Source organism: Pelobates fuscus, chromosome 9 (genome assembly GCF_036172605.1).
Source record: "Pelobates fuscus isolate aPelFus1 chromosome 9, aPelFus1.pri, whole genome shotgun sequence".
In the NCBI taxonomy this organism is placed as follows: Eukaryota; Metazoa; Chordata; class Amphibia; order Anura; family Pelobatidae; genus Pelobates; species Pelobates fuscus.
In genome coordinates, this window is record NC_086325.1 from 163,115,997 (window position 1) to 163,130,682 (window position 14,686).

The 14,686-nt window shown below is 37.7% G+C and overlaps 1 protein-coding gene across 1 annotated transcript; it reads right to left on the reverse strand.

Annotated features, from left to right (window-relative positions):
• Positions 1–5,403: 5,403 nt before the first annotated feature.
• Positions 5,404–14,003, reverse strand: LOC134573279 (ficolin-1-like). Its single transcript, XM_063432937.1, has 10 exons — positions 13,837–14,003; positions 12,004–12,114; positions 11,582–11,626; positions 10,277–10,330; positions 10,054–10,089; positions 8,528–8,569; positions 8,284–8,411; positions 7,849–7,978; positions 6,213–6,347; positions 5,404–5,975 (listed from the first exon to the last, which is right to left on the reverse strand). The coding sequence occupies exons 1-10, from the start codon at positions 13,979–13,981 to the stop codon at positions 5,716–5,718; spliced, it is 1,086 nt and encodes a 361-aa protein (XP_063289007.1). The 5' UTR covers positions 13,982–14,003; the 3' UTR covers positions 5,404–5,715.
• Between the last annotated feature and the right edge of the window lie 683 nt (positions 14,004–14,686).

Here is a 14,686-nt window from a genome sequence, read left to right on the forward strand (position 1 = left end):
GCTTCTGTTTCTGCAGAGCTGACTGATATCAGTATATATTTACCCACACAGGGAAATGTTTATTTTTCTTGTACTGACCAAAAGATATGCAATTTATTTAGGGTAACTAATTAACTATCTAAAGTTTTACCTCCGGCCATGACCTCTGGTCAATTTTGTTGTTCAATAATGAAGAACTTATATATAGGGTTACAGTTTTCTAACCACCTGTTGTTTCTTTCCTTAATCATTTTTTTTCTTAAAAAGTTTATATTTTAATTTTCTCTTGTTGAGAACATCAGTTATATATTTAGTGGATTTCACATTTGTTGTAAAAACACACTTCTTCTGCATATCCCTGATAGGATCAACAGACTTGCTTCCCATAACAGGTTAGGTTAATTAACTTGTTTTGTTGTGACAGGTAACCTTAAGTGAATATCACGAAAATACGTTTTTTTTTTTAAAGAAAATACAGAATGCGGGGAGGTGGGGAGGGTAGGAAGGGGGCACACGAGCAAAAGGAGGGAGGAGACAATTAAGCTTTCAATTTCAAGCACAGCGCGTAGTGAGGGGTGTAACTAGCACCCGGCATACTCTGCACATCAATATTCCTTGCTCTATGACAATTTATAATAGCAGAAGTAGTCATGGTGGTTGGAGTAACCCTTTAACAAATTGCACAGGAAAACAAACCCTAGAAAAGGTACAGAACGATCTGCAATACTTTGATAATTCTCTCTAATTGCCATGATTTATCTTATTCTGTAATGAGTATATTACTTTCTGTTCACTCTGTGCTTCTGACATTTTTTATATCTACAGTACGTTAAATGTTTCAAACGATAACGAGCAAAACATTCTACAAAGAATACAATGTTAATGTAAATAAAGTGCAACAGTGAAAAAAGTGCTAACGCCGTGCAATAAATTACACACTCTAAGGTGTCACTCCAAAAACACCAACACACAAAGTGTATAAGAAACAGTGTATGTGTAATAAGCAGATATAAATACAGAACACCCATACAATAGTATGTTTACAATATAATAAAAACCTGTAAAATATAAACATAAAGATATATGGTGTAGATTACGTCATTTTCCCCAGCCAGAAGAGTACACAGACTCGGAATAAGTAGGATCGAAAAGCAACAAAACACGCCAATTTTGGATGCCGCCTTTATTAACAGGACAATTTTAACGTAAGACTATTTGCACTTTGAAAAAGACCCAGAAGGGGTTGAAACGCGTTAGTGCGGACATTTTAGTTTTTTGTTTTTTTTTGCTCTCTATTTGTTTTTATTATTGTGTGGAATAAAGATTTGTTCTTTAGAGGAAAAAGAACAGCTCAATTTCTTCAGACACAACGGAAATCGGATTCTTATATCAGAACACCCATACCAAGCCGCCATAGTCTGAGTCAACTTTTACTGACTCAGCAGTATGTGAGTGTGCCATTTTATCATCTTTGCATACCTGTATTATTTTTGACATACTACACCATATATGTTTATGTTTATATTTTACAGGTTTTTATTATATGATAAGCATACTATTGTATGGGTGTCCTGTATTTGTATCTGCTTATTACACATTCACTGTTTCTCATCCATACAGTTTGGCTTACCAGAAATCAAACAAATGGGGACCGAATCAAAAAATCAAAAGGATACAAAAATGGGCCAATCAGTGTACTGCAAAATACACATATAACATGATATATTATTATCATGGTTTCAAGAACGTTGTGTCTTTAAGAACTGTGATAACCCCTGCCTTAGAATGGGGTATAAATATGCCTAGGATTTGCCACGGCACTTGTCTTGAAAAAGCCTGGTTTACACAGGCGAAATGGGTTGATAGTGCTGAGCAGCATCATAGCTTTTGAACAGTTTCAGCAGTACAAGGTATCAGTGACCTTCAGAGGTGCCAGTGACCCATCTTGGCCCAAGTTCATGGTGCGGCTCGCGTCACTGCACCGATGGAGTGGTAACCCTATGCTGAACTGTGTGCTGAACTGTACTTTGTGCATCTCTGGTTGTCCTTGGAAACAAGCACCACATTCATTTTAATATCGATTGGTTTGCAATTCAACTAAGTTTTGGCTTTGAGTCTGTGACTTTGTACACATTAAGTTCTTATCCTAAGTTTTTCTTGATATTTTGATATTGACCTTGGCTTGTGTTTGACTTCATGTATTTTTTGGAATTCTGACAGGCTTGTTATTTAGTTTTTACGTATTTTTATTATCCTGACCTTGGCTATTACTGACTTTGTCTTTATCTTTATTAACGTTAAGTCTGGCCACTCTAAGGCTCGGTAATACATCTATATTAGAATCTTTATTTGTGGGATTCCCCATTTCTTGTAAGTTAGGGTTCAACCCTGTGACATCTACATTGTCATGAGTCAACCCATTGCTTAAGTTCTAAGGATTGCATGGCTCAAAGGTCCATTTAAATATATTATATTACTGAGTGGTGCACACTTTTCAAGCTAGCCCACAGAGAGGATGTATTTGTAAAATTAGCATTTAGGAGATCCTAGGAAATTTCCTATTCTATTTTGCACACGAAAAAACTTGAGTTTAGAAAACATGAATAATATAATTATTTAGTGACTGCCCCCTAAATTGTGTTTTTTCCCCCATTAATTGTCTCTATTTTGGCGCTACGGGCAGAATACAGAATTGCGTATTAAAACAAACATGTCCAATCATTGTGCATACCCAATGATCTACTTGCTGCAAAATCTCGTGGTCACTACTCTATCCTAATTCTCCTTGACCTGTCTGCGGCTTTTGACACTGTTGATCATCAACAGCTTCTTCTCATCCTTAGCAATATCGGTCTACGAGATACTGCTCTCTCCTGGTGCTCTTCCTACCTCTCCCAGCGCTCTTTCAGTGTTTCTTTCTCTGGCTCTGCTTCTTCTCCCCAACTCCTCTCTGTTGGTGTCCCTCAAGGTTCAGTCCTTGGTCCCCTACTGTTCTCCATCTATACTGCCTCCCTTGGTAAACTCATTAGCTCCTTTGGCTTCCAATATCATTTCTATGCAGATGACACGCAAATCTACCTGTCCTCTCCTGATCTCCCCCCGTCCCTCTTGACTAGTGTCTCTGACTGCCTCTCTGCTATTTCTAACTGGATGGCTGCCCACTTCCTTAAACTAAACTTGACCAAAACTGAAATTCTGGTCTTTCCTCCCTCAAGTGTTGTTACTCCTGTGTCTGTCTCCCTCCAAGTCAATGGTGCTACCATCAGCTCCACCACGCAGGCTCACTGCCTAGGTGTTCTCTTTGACTCCGACCTCTCCTTCAAACCTCATGTTCACTCTATCGCCAAATCCTGTCATTTCCATCTCAAAAACATTGCGCGCATCCGCCCCTACTTAACGCCAGATGCGACTAAGGTGTTGGTCCATTCCACTGTACTTTCTCGGCTTGACTACTGTAATCCGCTTCTCAGTGGTCTTACGTGCTCCCAACTTGCGCCGTTACAGTCCATAATGAATGCGGCGGCGAGGCTCATCTTCCTGTCCGCCCGCACCTCCCATGCCTCACCCTTCTGTCAGTCCCTACATTGGCTTCCTATAAAATATAGAGCTCAATTTAAAATTCTGGTTCTTGCTTTCAAATGTCTACATAATGCTGCTCCCACCTATCTATCATCCCTTATACACAAGTATGTCCCGTCTAGGCCCTTACGATCTGCTGAAGACTTACGTCTATCTTCTATCCGTACTCCCACCTCTGATGCTCGCCTTCAAGATTTCTTGAGGGCTGCACCGTTCCTGTGGAACTCGCTTCCCTCCTCCGTTAGATGCTTACCCAGTCTCCACTCCTTCAAAAAATCATTAAAAACCCATTTCTTCATAAAAGCGTATTAATTAAACTCTTAATAGCTCCCAACTGATTCCTCTTCTGCAACTGTCACTAGTCTAATACTATCCTTAAATTTTGTGTCATTTTACCCCACTCCCACTAGCATGTAAGCTCATTGAGCAGGGCCCTCAACCCCTCTGTTCCTGTGTGTCCAACTTGTCTGGTTACAACTACATTTCTGTTCGTCCACCCATTGTAAAGAGCTGCGGAATTTGACGGCGCTCTATAAATAATATAATAATAATAATAATATCGATTGGTTTGCAATTCAGCTAAGTTTTGGCTTTGAGTCTGGGAATTTGACCAATCACCCGATCGTCCCAAATTCAGATGAACTGCAGTTCAGACTAAAACGAATCTCCAGGTTTACCTGTTATTATTATGTATCAGTAATGAACCTATGGAGGGAGACAATTTTCAGTCTGTTCAGATATGTTCAGATATGACCCCCGATGCTGTCCTTTACATTATACATTTTTGTGATTAAAGGGACACTCCAGGCACCCAGATCACTTCTGCCCATTGGAGGGGTCTGGTTGCCAACTCCCATCACCCTTAACCCTGCAAGTGTATGTGGTGGACTGTCAAGGTATCACCGCCATGAATATCCTTTTCCCATAATTATCATACGCCAATAATCCACAGGTTAAAATATTGCCGGTATTGCATAATCACCTACACATGAGCCAAGGCTTAATGCAGGGATATGACTGATTGTAATAGAGAACAGGCATCACATTTATACAGTCAGCAAACTCCTCCTCTAAACCTGGGAGATAATTGAGTCAAAAAATTTACTAAACTCAATTATCTCCAGGTATAGAAAAAGGTAAAATGTTAAAACACCCCAAAAGTACCCCCAAAATACATGGGAACCCCACAAAAGTCACATCTCTGGGTAGCCTGGAGCATTCTATGAATGATTTTCTCTGTGGTTTTCATACAAGATACATAACGTTCCATGTTCTAATTGGTCTCTGGGGTGGTCTTGGTTCGAGAAACGAACAAAATAACAAAAAGAGTCCCTTTAACTTTGAAATTAATATTACATTTTTTTAATGAAAATGTTATTTGGACTATATTTTCATATCCTGTACTGAGTCACAATAATAACACATGTGATATTGTCAAGACATACTGCATGATAAAATGTGGAAGGCCAATAATAACAGCTCTCCAAAGGGCAGATAGCTTGGGCATTTCAGACAATTACTGTCCCAGCCAGGCCACCAATCGTAAGCCATATAACAGGGTCAAAACATTGCTGTATAGGAACTTGCTTGCTAAGTACATTTGTTTTGAATTATTTGGTTTTATGTTTTATTTTTTTATGTTTTACTTTTTATTTTCTTAACTCTTGGTCTTTCCTTCTGTCTGTCCGTCTGTCCATCTGTCTGTCCATCCATCCGTCTATCTTTTTCTCAGTATCCACATTTTAAAATTTTTTTGGTAAATTTTACATTTTTGGTAAATTTTACTAATTATATTTTTACTTAATTTTTTTGTATTTTTAATTAATGCTTTTTTTAAAAAAAATATTTTTTTATTTTTTTATTTTTTTTATTGGAAATGTTTAACATCTTAATAATAAATCTTGAACTGAAAACAAGTTATCTTATTGCAGAATAAATCGATGTCAAGATCTACCATGCCAAACAGCCATAGATAACACTATCAATATTGTCATCGTGGACCCCCTTACTATTGCAGGCCATGGCAAGTCACATGCTTTTTACTATGTAACATTGGTCACATAAAACCTCCCCTGCACCTACTGGGCCATTCCACTACTTGTTTTTTTATGAAAAATTTAAAAAAGGTAAAAATGGAATTTGAAAAAGTTGACGTGATTATTTATCAGGACGGATCTTCATTTGTGTGGCTTTTAGTGAGTAGGAGCTCCCCCGAAAAGAGTGCCAGATAATGCCTCTACTCATGATATCTTGAGCGCCACTCAGATATTCCCCATTCAAATGAGAAAAGTGACAATCTGCAAACCACCAGCCGCCTTTGTAGAGATCTGTGCAGGGAGGCTGGCTTTCATTTGTCTTGTCATTGTTGCGATCTTTTGTTGAAAATCCGCTGTCCTTTTGAAGCTGCAGTGAATCACCTGATAAGATGATAGTGAAATAATCAAGTTATTTTTTTCAATAATAATCCTTCTACAATTTCTGTCTTCTATTCTCCATCTATCTGACTTCAGGAAGTTCCTCAGAGGCCCCCTTTTTCAAGGAACCTTAGTTCTCCGTTGATCTTAGATGTCTAGATTGTAAGTTTGTAAGCTTGGGTCTCTCTATAACTTGTGTTTCCTGTCCCTCATTCTCTCTAATTGATTTTGAATTGTTACCTGCAGTACCACCAGTAAAGCTGCCATAATGGAGAACATATTCTTTAGACTCATCTTCAATAAAAAAGTCACTGTATGTGGCGTACTTCGATATGCCCTCAAAATCTTCTAAGTCAATATGGAGTGTGGATGAACCTGTTAATCAAACCAGAAAATTACTTGATAATTGAAAAACATTTTATAACTGTCAACAATGAGATTTAAATACCCAGGGTGCAACATGGATATATACTGGGGGTAACGAGGATATTCAGCAGCACACCCACAGTTTAACAAGGTTCAGTGGTGCCATGTTTGAGTTCAGATATACCTAGTGTATTATGCAAATGATGTTTAATCTCACAAACAAAAATTACCTCTTAATCCCTAAATAATGTATCTAATGAATATCTCACATAGGGCACAGTGTATACTTTTTTTATATTACAGGGCACTAGATTATTGGACTCCCTGATTAACTACTGTTCGATAACCTACTGTAGCAAACTTACCTGATCCTCGTGCCCACGATGCTCCACTAAAGTTGTCGGACCGAATGATCAACATGGCCGTGCAACCTGAACAGAAAACTACATGACATACTTACCATTCAACCCAGCAAGCCCTCTTTCTCCTGGTTTGCACGGGCCGAAATTCACGCAGTCATCGCTTCCCTGCATATTTCCAAATGCTGCCCGCTTTAATTGCATGTCTTTTATTAGTTTAAATGTGCTTATACTAAGTTTTTCTTGATATTTTGATATTGACCTTGGCTTGTGTTTGACCATGTATTTTTTGGAATTCTGGTTCCGGTTTGTTTTTTAGTTTATCCATATTTTTATTATCCTGACCTTGGCTATTACTGACTTTGTCTTTATCTTTATTAACGTTAAGTCTGGCCACTCTAAGGCTCAGTAATACATCTATATTAGAATCTTTATTTGGGGGATTCCCCATTTCTTGTAAGTTAGGGTTCAACCCTGTGACATCTACATTGTCATGAGTCAACCCATTGCTTAAGTTCTAAGGATTGTATGGCTCAAAGTTCCATTTAAATATATTATATTACTGAGTGGTGCACACTTTTCAAGCTAGCCCACAGAGAGGACGTATTTGTAAAATGAGCATTTAGGAGATCCTAGGAAATTTCCTATTCTATTTTGCACACGAGAAAACTTGAGTTTAGAAAACATGAATAATATAATTATTTAAAGACAATAAAATATTGGGACAGTTTTTATACCCTACAAGTTATATATATTCTGCTCCCAAGTGGTACAGTACGTCTGCTTTAATCATTATTTAGGTAAATACTATACAATATCACTTGGCACCACACAATATAATATACTTATTCTTCCTTATGTGATATAGTTTTATTATATAGAGATACATGTATGTGTGTCAGGCCTAGCAATTGGCAGAGTTGTAGCAACACAGCAACATTTTTTAGGGTTGGAAAATACATATGTTTATTGATACCTTTGACTACTATCATGCACCGACATTGCCCACTTTCAGTCAGTTATTGAGAAGTTTTGTGCATACTTCTCCTATTTTCAACATTTAATTCTGCCCACAAGATTCTTAAAAAATGTATTTATCTCCAGCATGTGAAAGGTGGAATGGAAATCTGAGGTTGAACTTGTTATCTTACCCTTTGCTGTAAGACGGTGGATGTTATCGTTTCCGAGCCAGAAATCGCCCAGTTGACTGCCAAACCCTTTTTTGTAGCTTTCCCAATCACGGTAAAAATCCACAGAGCCATCCCTACGTCTCTGAAAAACCTGACAAAAAATGCATAAGAGCAAGTATTAGGTGTTGTATTGACATTTACATGAAAATTTTTACTATGTTCTTTACTGTTAGAACCTGCATTTTAGACTTGCGCAGAATTATATAGATACTACCGGTCTTAAAATTACATTGATTGGCTAAAGTGACTTTGTAATAATAATATGTTGGAACATTCAACAGAAAATGGTATACTGAATAATTACTGAGAAATTAAAAAAAAATATATACTATCACTTTATTCATCAAAAATTGTCATTTTAATGAAAATCATGGGTTTTGCAGATTCAAAACGTACGATCCATCCTCCACCATCAGTGTCCATGTCACATAGAACAGCCATCGGTGACCCACTGTCTGGATATATGGTATACCAGCCGGAAAGAAGGAACCCGCTGTTGAGAAGTTCCAGACAATTACGAGGACCTAGGGAAAAGGAGAGAGTGGGGAATATTTATGAAAGTGATTGAAGTCACTGTGGAAACCAGTAAAACCAGCAGGGGTTTTGCATCGCTGACCCCTCCCAGCCCTCGAAATCTTACCCTGAGCTTCAATGATGCACTCCCCTTTGTCTCCTTTATCGCCTGTAGGGAGGTTGAAATATGACAATAACTGAATAACATATTTCACAGGGTCACAGGTGGAAGATAAAGCGAATACTATCTAGTTACATTGTTAGATAGGCTACAAAAGAGACATGTGTCCATCAAGTTCAGACTTGCTGTTGATCCAAAAGAAGGCAAAAAAACAACCAAAAAACAGTTTTTCAAATTTTGCAACAAACTAGAAAAAAAAAATTCCTTCTTGACCCCAGAATGGCAATCAGATTTATCCTTGGATCAAGAAGCTATTACCCTACAGTTGAAAAATTACATCATTGAATATTATGTTTTTGCAAGTATGCATCTAGTAGCTGTTTAAACATCTATACAGACTCCGATAAAACCACTTCCTCAGGCAGAGAATTCCGCATCCTGATTGTTCTTGAATCTTCTTAGTCTAAACGCATGACATTGTGTCTTATGTATAGTCCTGTTTGTGAATAGATTATTGCACAGAGATGTCTCCTGTCCCTGCTTTCCATTTCTCATGGTCTAAAAAAATATAAATATTCCCAAGGCAAGGCATGATTTCTCCCTGCCTTAAAAATACTTGTATACATTGTGCAATATTTTCAGCTACATCTGTATCAGAAGGTGTAGTTTTATGAATTTTCTTTTAAACTTATTTTTTATTTAATGTATTGTCGTCTGTCTGCCAGTCCACCTGTCCATCTGTCTATATATCTCTGCATGTCTACCTATATAGTTCTTTTTTTATTTGTTGTATTTTAAGAAATTATAACCAGGAGGGCCTCTACAATTCCTCTCTGAGATAGCCAGAGAACTGAATAAAAGCTGATGTGCCTTTCAAAATGGTCTTGTAAATGTTTGATGTTCAGGTATTTATCGAAAAATTACCTGTAGCTTCTCTACATGATTATACTCAATAAATACTCTAATTCCACAGTGCTGTTGGCATCGTTAGCATTGTCAACTTTTTATGCTTCCATTGATTTATGTAATTCTGGGCACAATGATCCACTGACCAGGGATTGCCTACATATAGTACAGTTTGTTTCCTATTTAAATTAGCTATTCTTCGTACCCTCACCCTTTCGTAGCAATGGTAACCCTTAAGCACAATTATGTATTTTATTTACCGTAACTCATCTTGTATTTGACTACTCTAATCTTTGTAAGGATTCACATTGGATATGACATGTAAGTGTGCAAATTTCTAGTTTTCTGACTGAGCTTGTGATTTGGATATAGTTTAACTGGACATAGTCTCACTGGCCATGAAACGATATAACATGTTTTATGTAACTTACAGTTGCCACTGGGTCTGATTTATCTATACCTATACATATACCTGTGTGCTAATCGAATTGTACTTTGGATGGATAAGTAATTTTTTTATTATTTTTTTTATTTAGCTACTATTACAAGAATTGATGTAATTGTATGAACTATGTCGTATTAGTATGCATGCTAATATTTAGAATGTTATGATGAAATAACTTTACCTCTAGCTCCTGGTATTCCCGGCTGTCCTGGTGGCCCTATATAAAGAGATTAGATGCCATAATGTTTGTCAGTGTATTTAGAAAATAAAGACAAATAATGGCATTTTGGGTGCTTTATTACTGTTATCACAGAGTATGAAAAAATTAAGCAAAAAAACTCAGAAACAAGTCAAACCTCAGTCTTAATTTTTTTCACCTGAAATACATAATATTTACATCTTACCTTTAGGACCAGGGAGCCCTGGTAACCCATTGTTCCCAGGAGATCCAATTGGACCTACAATTGAAAGAGCCATAAGAGAAGTATGAGACCAATTCATTAATCCAATGAGGTCCATAAAAAATAACACAGTATCCATTCTTTTGCAATCCCTCCAACAGGGTCAGTAAGTTTGGAACATACATACAGTAAGTTTGGAACCAAAATGTTCATAAAAATTATGAGCCATAGAATGTAGATATGTTAACTTAGAGTAAATACAGTATATACAATTACCTGGATAACATCAAGCATCTGTATTATATAGGATATTGGCAACTCATTTTCCATCAGGCATATGTATCCATATAATATTACCTGATCCCTCCCTCATTGGTTGCTATTTAGCAATATTGTATTGTTTAGCCATGTAGGATACAGCACACAGCTGATTGGGGAGAGCAAGTAAGGGCTTAAGAAGTGATGCAAATCAGACTTCAACAGAAGGGGTTAATAAACAAAGAAATCAAGGCGTATTGGCGCTACCAATTGTCACAAATATAAAATTGCTGGTGCAGTGAAACGTGTTTCCCCCAACACTTAGAGATAAATAATAAAACAAAACATAGTGCACAATGTATATATATATAACGCTAGACCCCTCATGTAGAGTAAAACTCACAGGATTTAGAGCCGTCCCAGGCTCTATATAATATGCAGGAGGGTGCCTAAAAAGGCTAAAACGATATCCTTGAGGAGAGCAGCACGGCACCGCAGAGTAAATAAGAAAAAGTCCCAGATACAATACTTTGGTCCAGCAGCAAACGTGCTTCAACCCCAGCTGGAGTCTTCTTCTCTGCGGTGTTTTATTTAGGCTTTGTGCCTAGTATATTTTACTATTTATGCACTGCTTATTGTCCCTGTTTTAATTGTTTATTTGTTCAATAAAGTTTGGATTCTGCACTTTGTATCCTGTGCTGCTCTCCCCAAGGATTTCGTTTTATCCTTTTTAGGCACCCTCCTGCATATTATGTAGAGCCTGGGACGGCTCTAAATTCTGTGAGTTTTACTCTACATAAGGGGTCTAGCATTATATATATACATTGTGCACTATGTTATGTTATTTGTGTTTTTTAGATTGATCCCGAATTTCGGTTCATTTCGTTGACTGGTGCAGTATTTATTCTATTGTTTTATTAATTTAAAAATTGCATTAATGAAATAATCACACTCATTTTAAAGATACATTATTTAAGGTTGCCTCTAGTGTAACATATTACATTATTAATTATATAAATACTTATTTTCGGGTACATATATAATATTTACCTGTGGCTCCAGGATACCCGGTAGCCCCAATAAATCCAGTAACACCTTTTCAATAAAATAATAATAAAAATCATGATTAGTGAATTTAGAAAAGTAAGAAAAGGGAAATTGCACATCATAAACGTGTGCAGAAATCTAGCATAGTAAATACTAACATACACATGTCACTAGTGGTTTTATATTAATTTGTGAGGTTTGTTTATAATGTTTAAAATTCATAATATGGCACATTTATTGTGTGTTTGAATAAATTGAATGAAGGAAATTAGGAAACACACACACACACACACACACACACACACACACACACACACACACACACACACACACACACACACACACACACACACACACACACACACACACACACACACACACACACACACACACAGAAACACACTAAACTCTTGTTGCCTTGTCACCTTGTAGCCCTTGTGGTCCAGGTTCTCCCTTTGAACCAGGCGGTCCAGGCACACCAGAACATCCTTGTATGGAAACCACATTTAAATCCCCATTTTCAAAAAATTTGACATCTGAATTAAAAAGCACAATACAAAAACCAATTAAAATACAATGATCAGATCAAGCATGTACAAGCAGATCCCCTCTCTAAGCAGTTCTCTCTTTAGTCAATACATCCATAGGAGTTACTCTGCCTGAATATGATACAAATTAAGAAACATATTATACAGTGTCTTCCCACTGGAAGGTTGTTCCAGGTATCTACTCCCCTTTCTATATCACTGTCCTGCTCGCACTGGAAGGCTATTCCAGGTATCCACTACACTTTCTATATCACTGTTACTGCTCCCACTGGAAGGCTATTCCAGGTATTTACTACCCTTTCTATATCACTGTTACTGCTCCCACTGGGAGGCTATTCCAGGTATCTACTACCCTTTCTATATCACTGTTACTGCTCCCACTGCAAGGCTATTCCAGGTATCTACTCCCCTTTCTATATCACTGTTACTGCTCCCACTGGAATGCTATTCCAGGTATCTACTACCCTTTCTATATCACTGTTACTGCTCCCATTGGAAGTCTATCCAAGGTATCTACTACCCTTTCTATATCACTGTTACTGCTCCCACTGGAAGGCTATTCCAGGTATCTACTACCCTTTCTATATCACTGTTACTGCTCCCACTGGAAGGCTATTCCAGGTATCTACTACCCTTTCTATATCACTGTTACTGCTCCCACTGGAAGGCTATTGCAGGTATCTACTACCCTTTCTATATCACTGTTACTGCTCCCACTGGAAGGCTATTGCAGGTATCTACTACCCTTTCTATATCACTGTTACTGCTCCCACTGGAAGGCTATTCCAGGTATCTACTAACCTTTCTATATCACTGTTAGCCTTTCCTGCTCCCACTGGAAGGCAATTCCAGGTATCTACTTCCTGTTCTACATCACATATAGCCTTTCCATGTATCTTGTAGGCTTTCTATAATTATTGGTAGTAATTCGGGCAGGCAGATACGAATGATGCACAAAAACCAAAATACACACACATTAACAAATAATCAACACATAGTTAATACTTTCTTTGCATTTAGGATTTCTTACAATTTACAATAATTCCTAATTTCACAGCTGTACAAATATATCTAGAAATTATTACTATTTTTTAGCAGGATGGCTGACTTCACATTATAAAAACTCAGTGATATGCTCTTTTAGCATTCTATTCTGTGCAGGCGATACTCTGCATTATTCGCTGTTCATTGCCGAAGCGCAATTATTTTCACAATATCGATTTTCCACGGTCAAAGTGCACATAATGAAAATTCTATCCCCGGAATGCTCATTATTGTGACATTCTTCATAGACCGTACATTTTTACAATTATTTTGGAATTCCAGCTTTTTAGCGCATGCCCCTTTTAGAAAGGCAATTATTCAAACCGCACCAAATTCCAGCAGTATGATAGCTTTATTGTTTGTTTGTTTTTTAAATCATGTTCAGTTTTTAATCCTGCAGTTTATTGCCACAAATAAGTATTAAATGGTGGCAGCTAGAGGGGTATGCAAAACGGGCAGTGCAACGAAGGTGGAATAAATTGTCGCTTGTAAAATTCCCAGAAAGTTGATTACACTGATCTAGAATATACTAATCCAGGGTAGTTCTAGATCTCTAAACATTCTCTTCTTCACCAGTAATTCCATTTGGGAGTCTGATCAGCTACTTCCTGGTATGAAGGTGGTCATTGAAAGTTTGGGCAGTTAAGGATATGAAGCTGTACTCACCAGGGCAGTTGCCTCCTTGAGCGTTGGAGAAGGCGTTGATTAACCCAAACAGCAGACACACGACTCCCTTCCATGATAACATCATGTCTGTGACTGTCTTTGCTAATGATCCCTCTGGGAATTGCGATTTATCATTGTCCAACATGCAAATAGTACTTTGACTCTTTCTCTAAATATTTGTCATTTACAACTTCCCCAAAAAAACCTTAGTCACCCTTTGACAGTCTGTCAACATTAGCAAATAGTAGATTTTGAAAGATTTTGTTTCTGAAGAACATGGTCTGATATCAGAATATATTTACCCACGCAGGGCAATGTTTATTTCTCTTGTATTAACCAAAAGATGTGAAATTTACTTAGGGTAACTAATTAACCAGAGAAAAAGTGGACCCAAGCTGTGGGGCAGCTTCAGGAGCACAGGAGTTGGGTGCTGCAGGGATGATTCTAACCAATGTGGCAGATTTAAAAATTCAACTTTATTATGGGCACCATAACAACTGTATGGTCCCAGACAGATATATACATATAGAGAAAGGAAACTTAATATCCCACAACCACTATGAACCAAACGGGGAAAGCAAAAATGTATCAAAAGTAGTACCTATGAAATGGCTATAGGAACCTGTGGAAGCTAGCCCTGCTGTATACTGCTTGTGAGTGGAGAAAGACTGAGAATGTATACGCAGAGGCTAGGTGACAGGTATTGTACAGTGCAGACTAATGCTCTCCAGCTGCTGACATCAAGCAAAGACAACCAGTGGGTTAGTGTGGAGACGGCGTTACTACACTTACCTGTAGCATACTGACGTTTAAGAGTGTGGACACATCTGTGTCTCCCTACCCACATCGG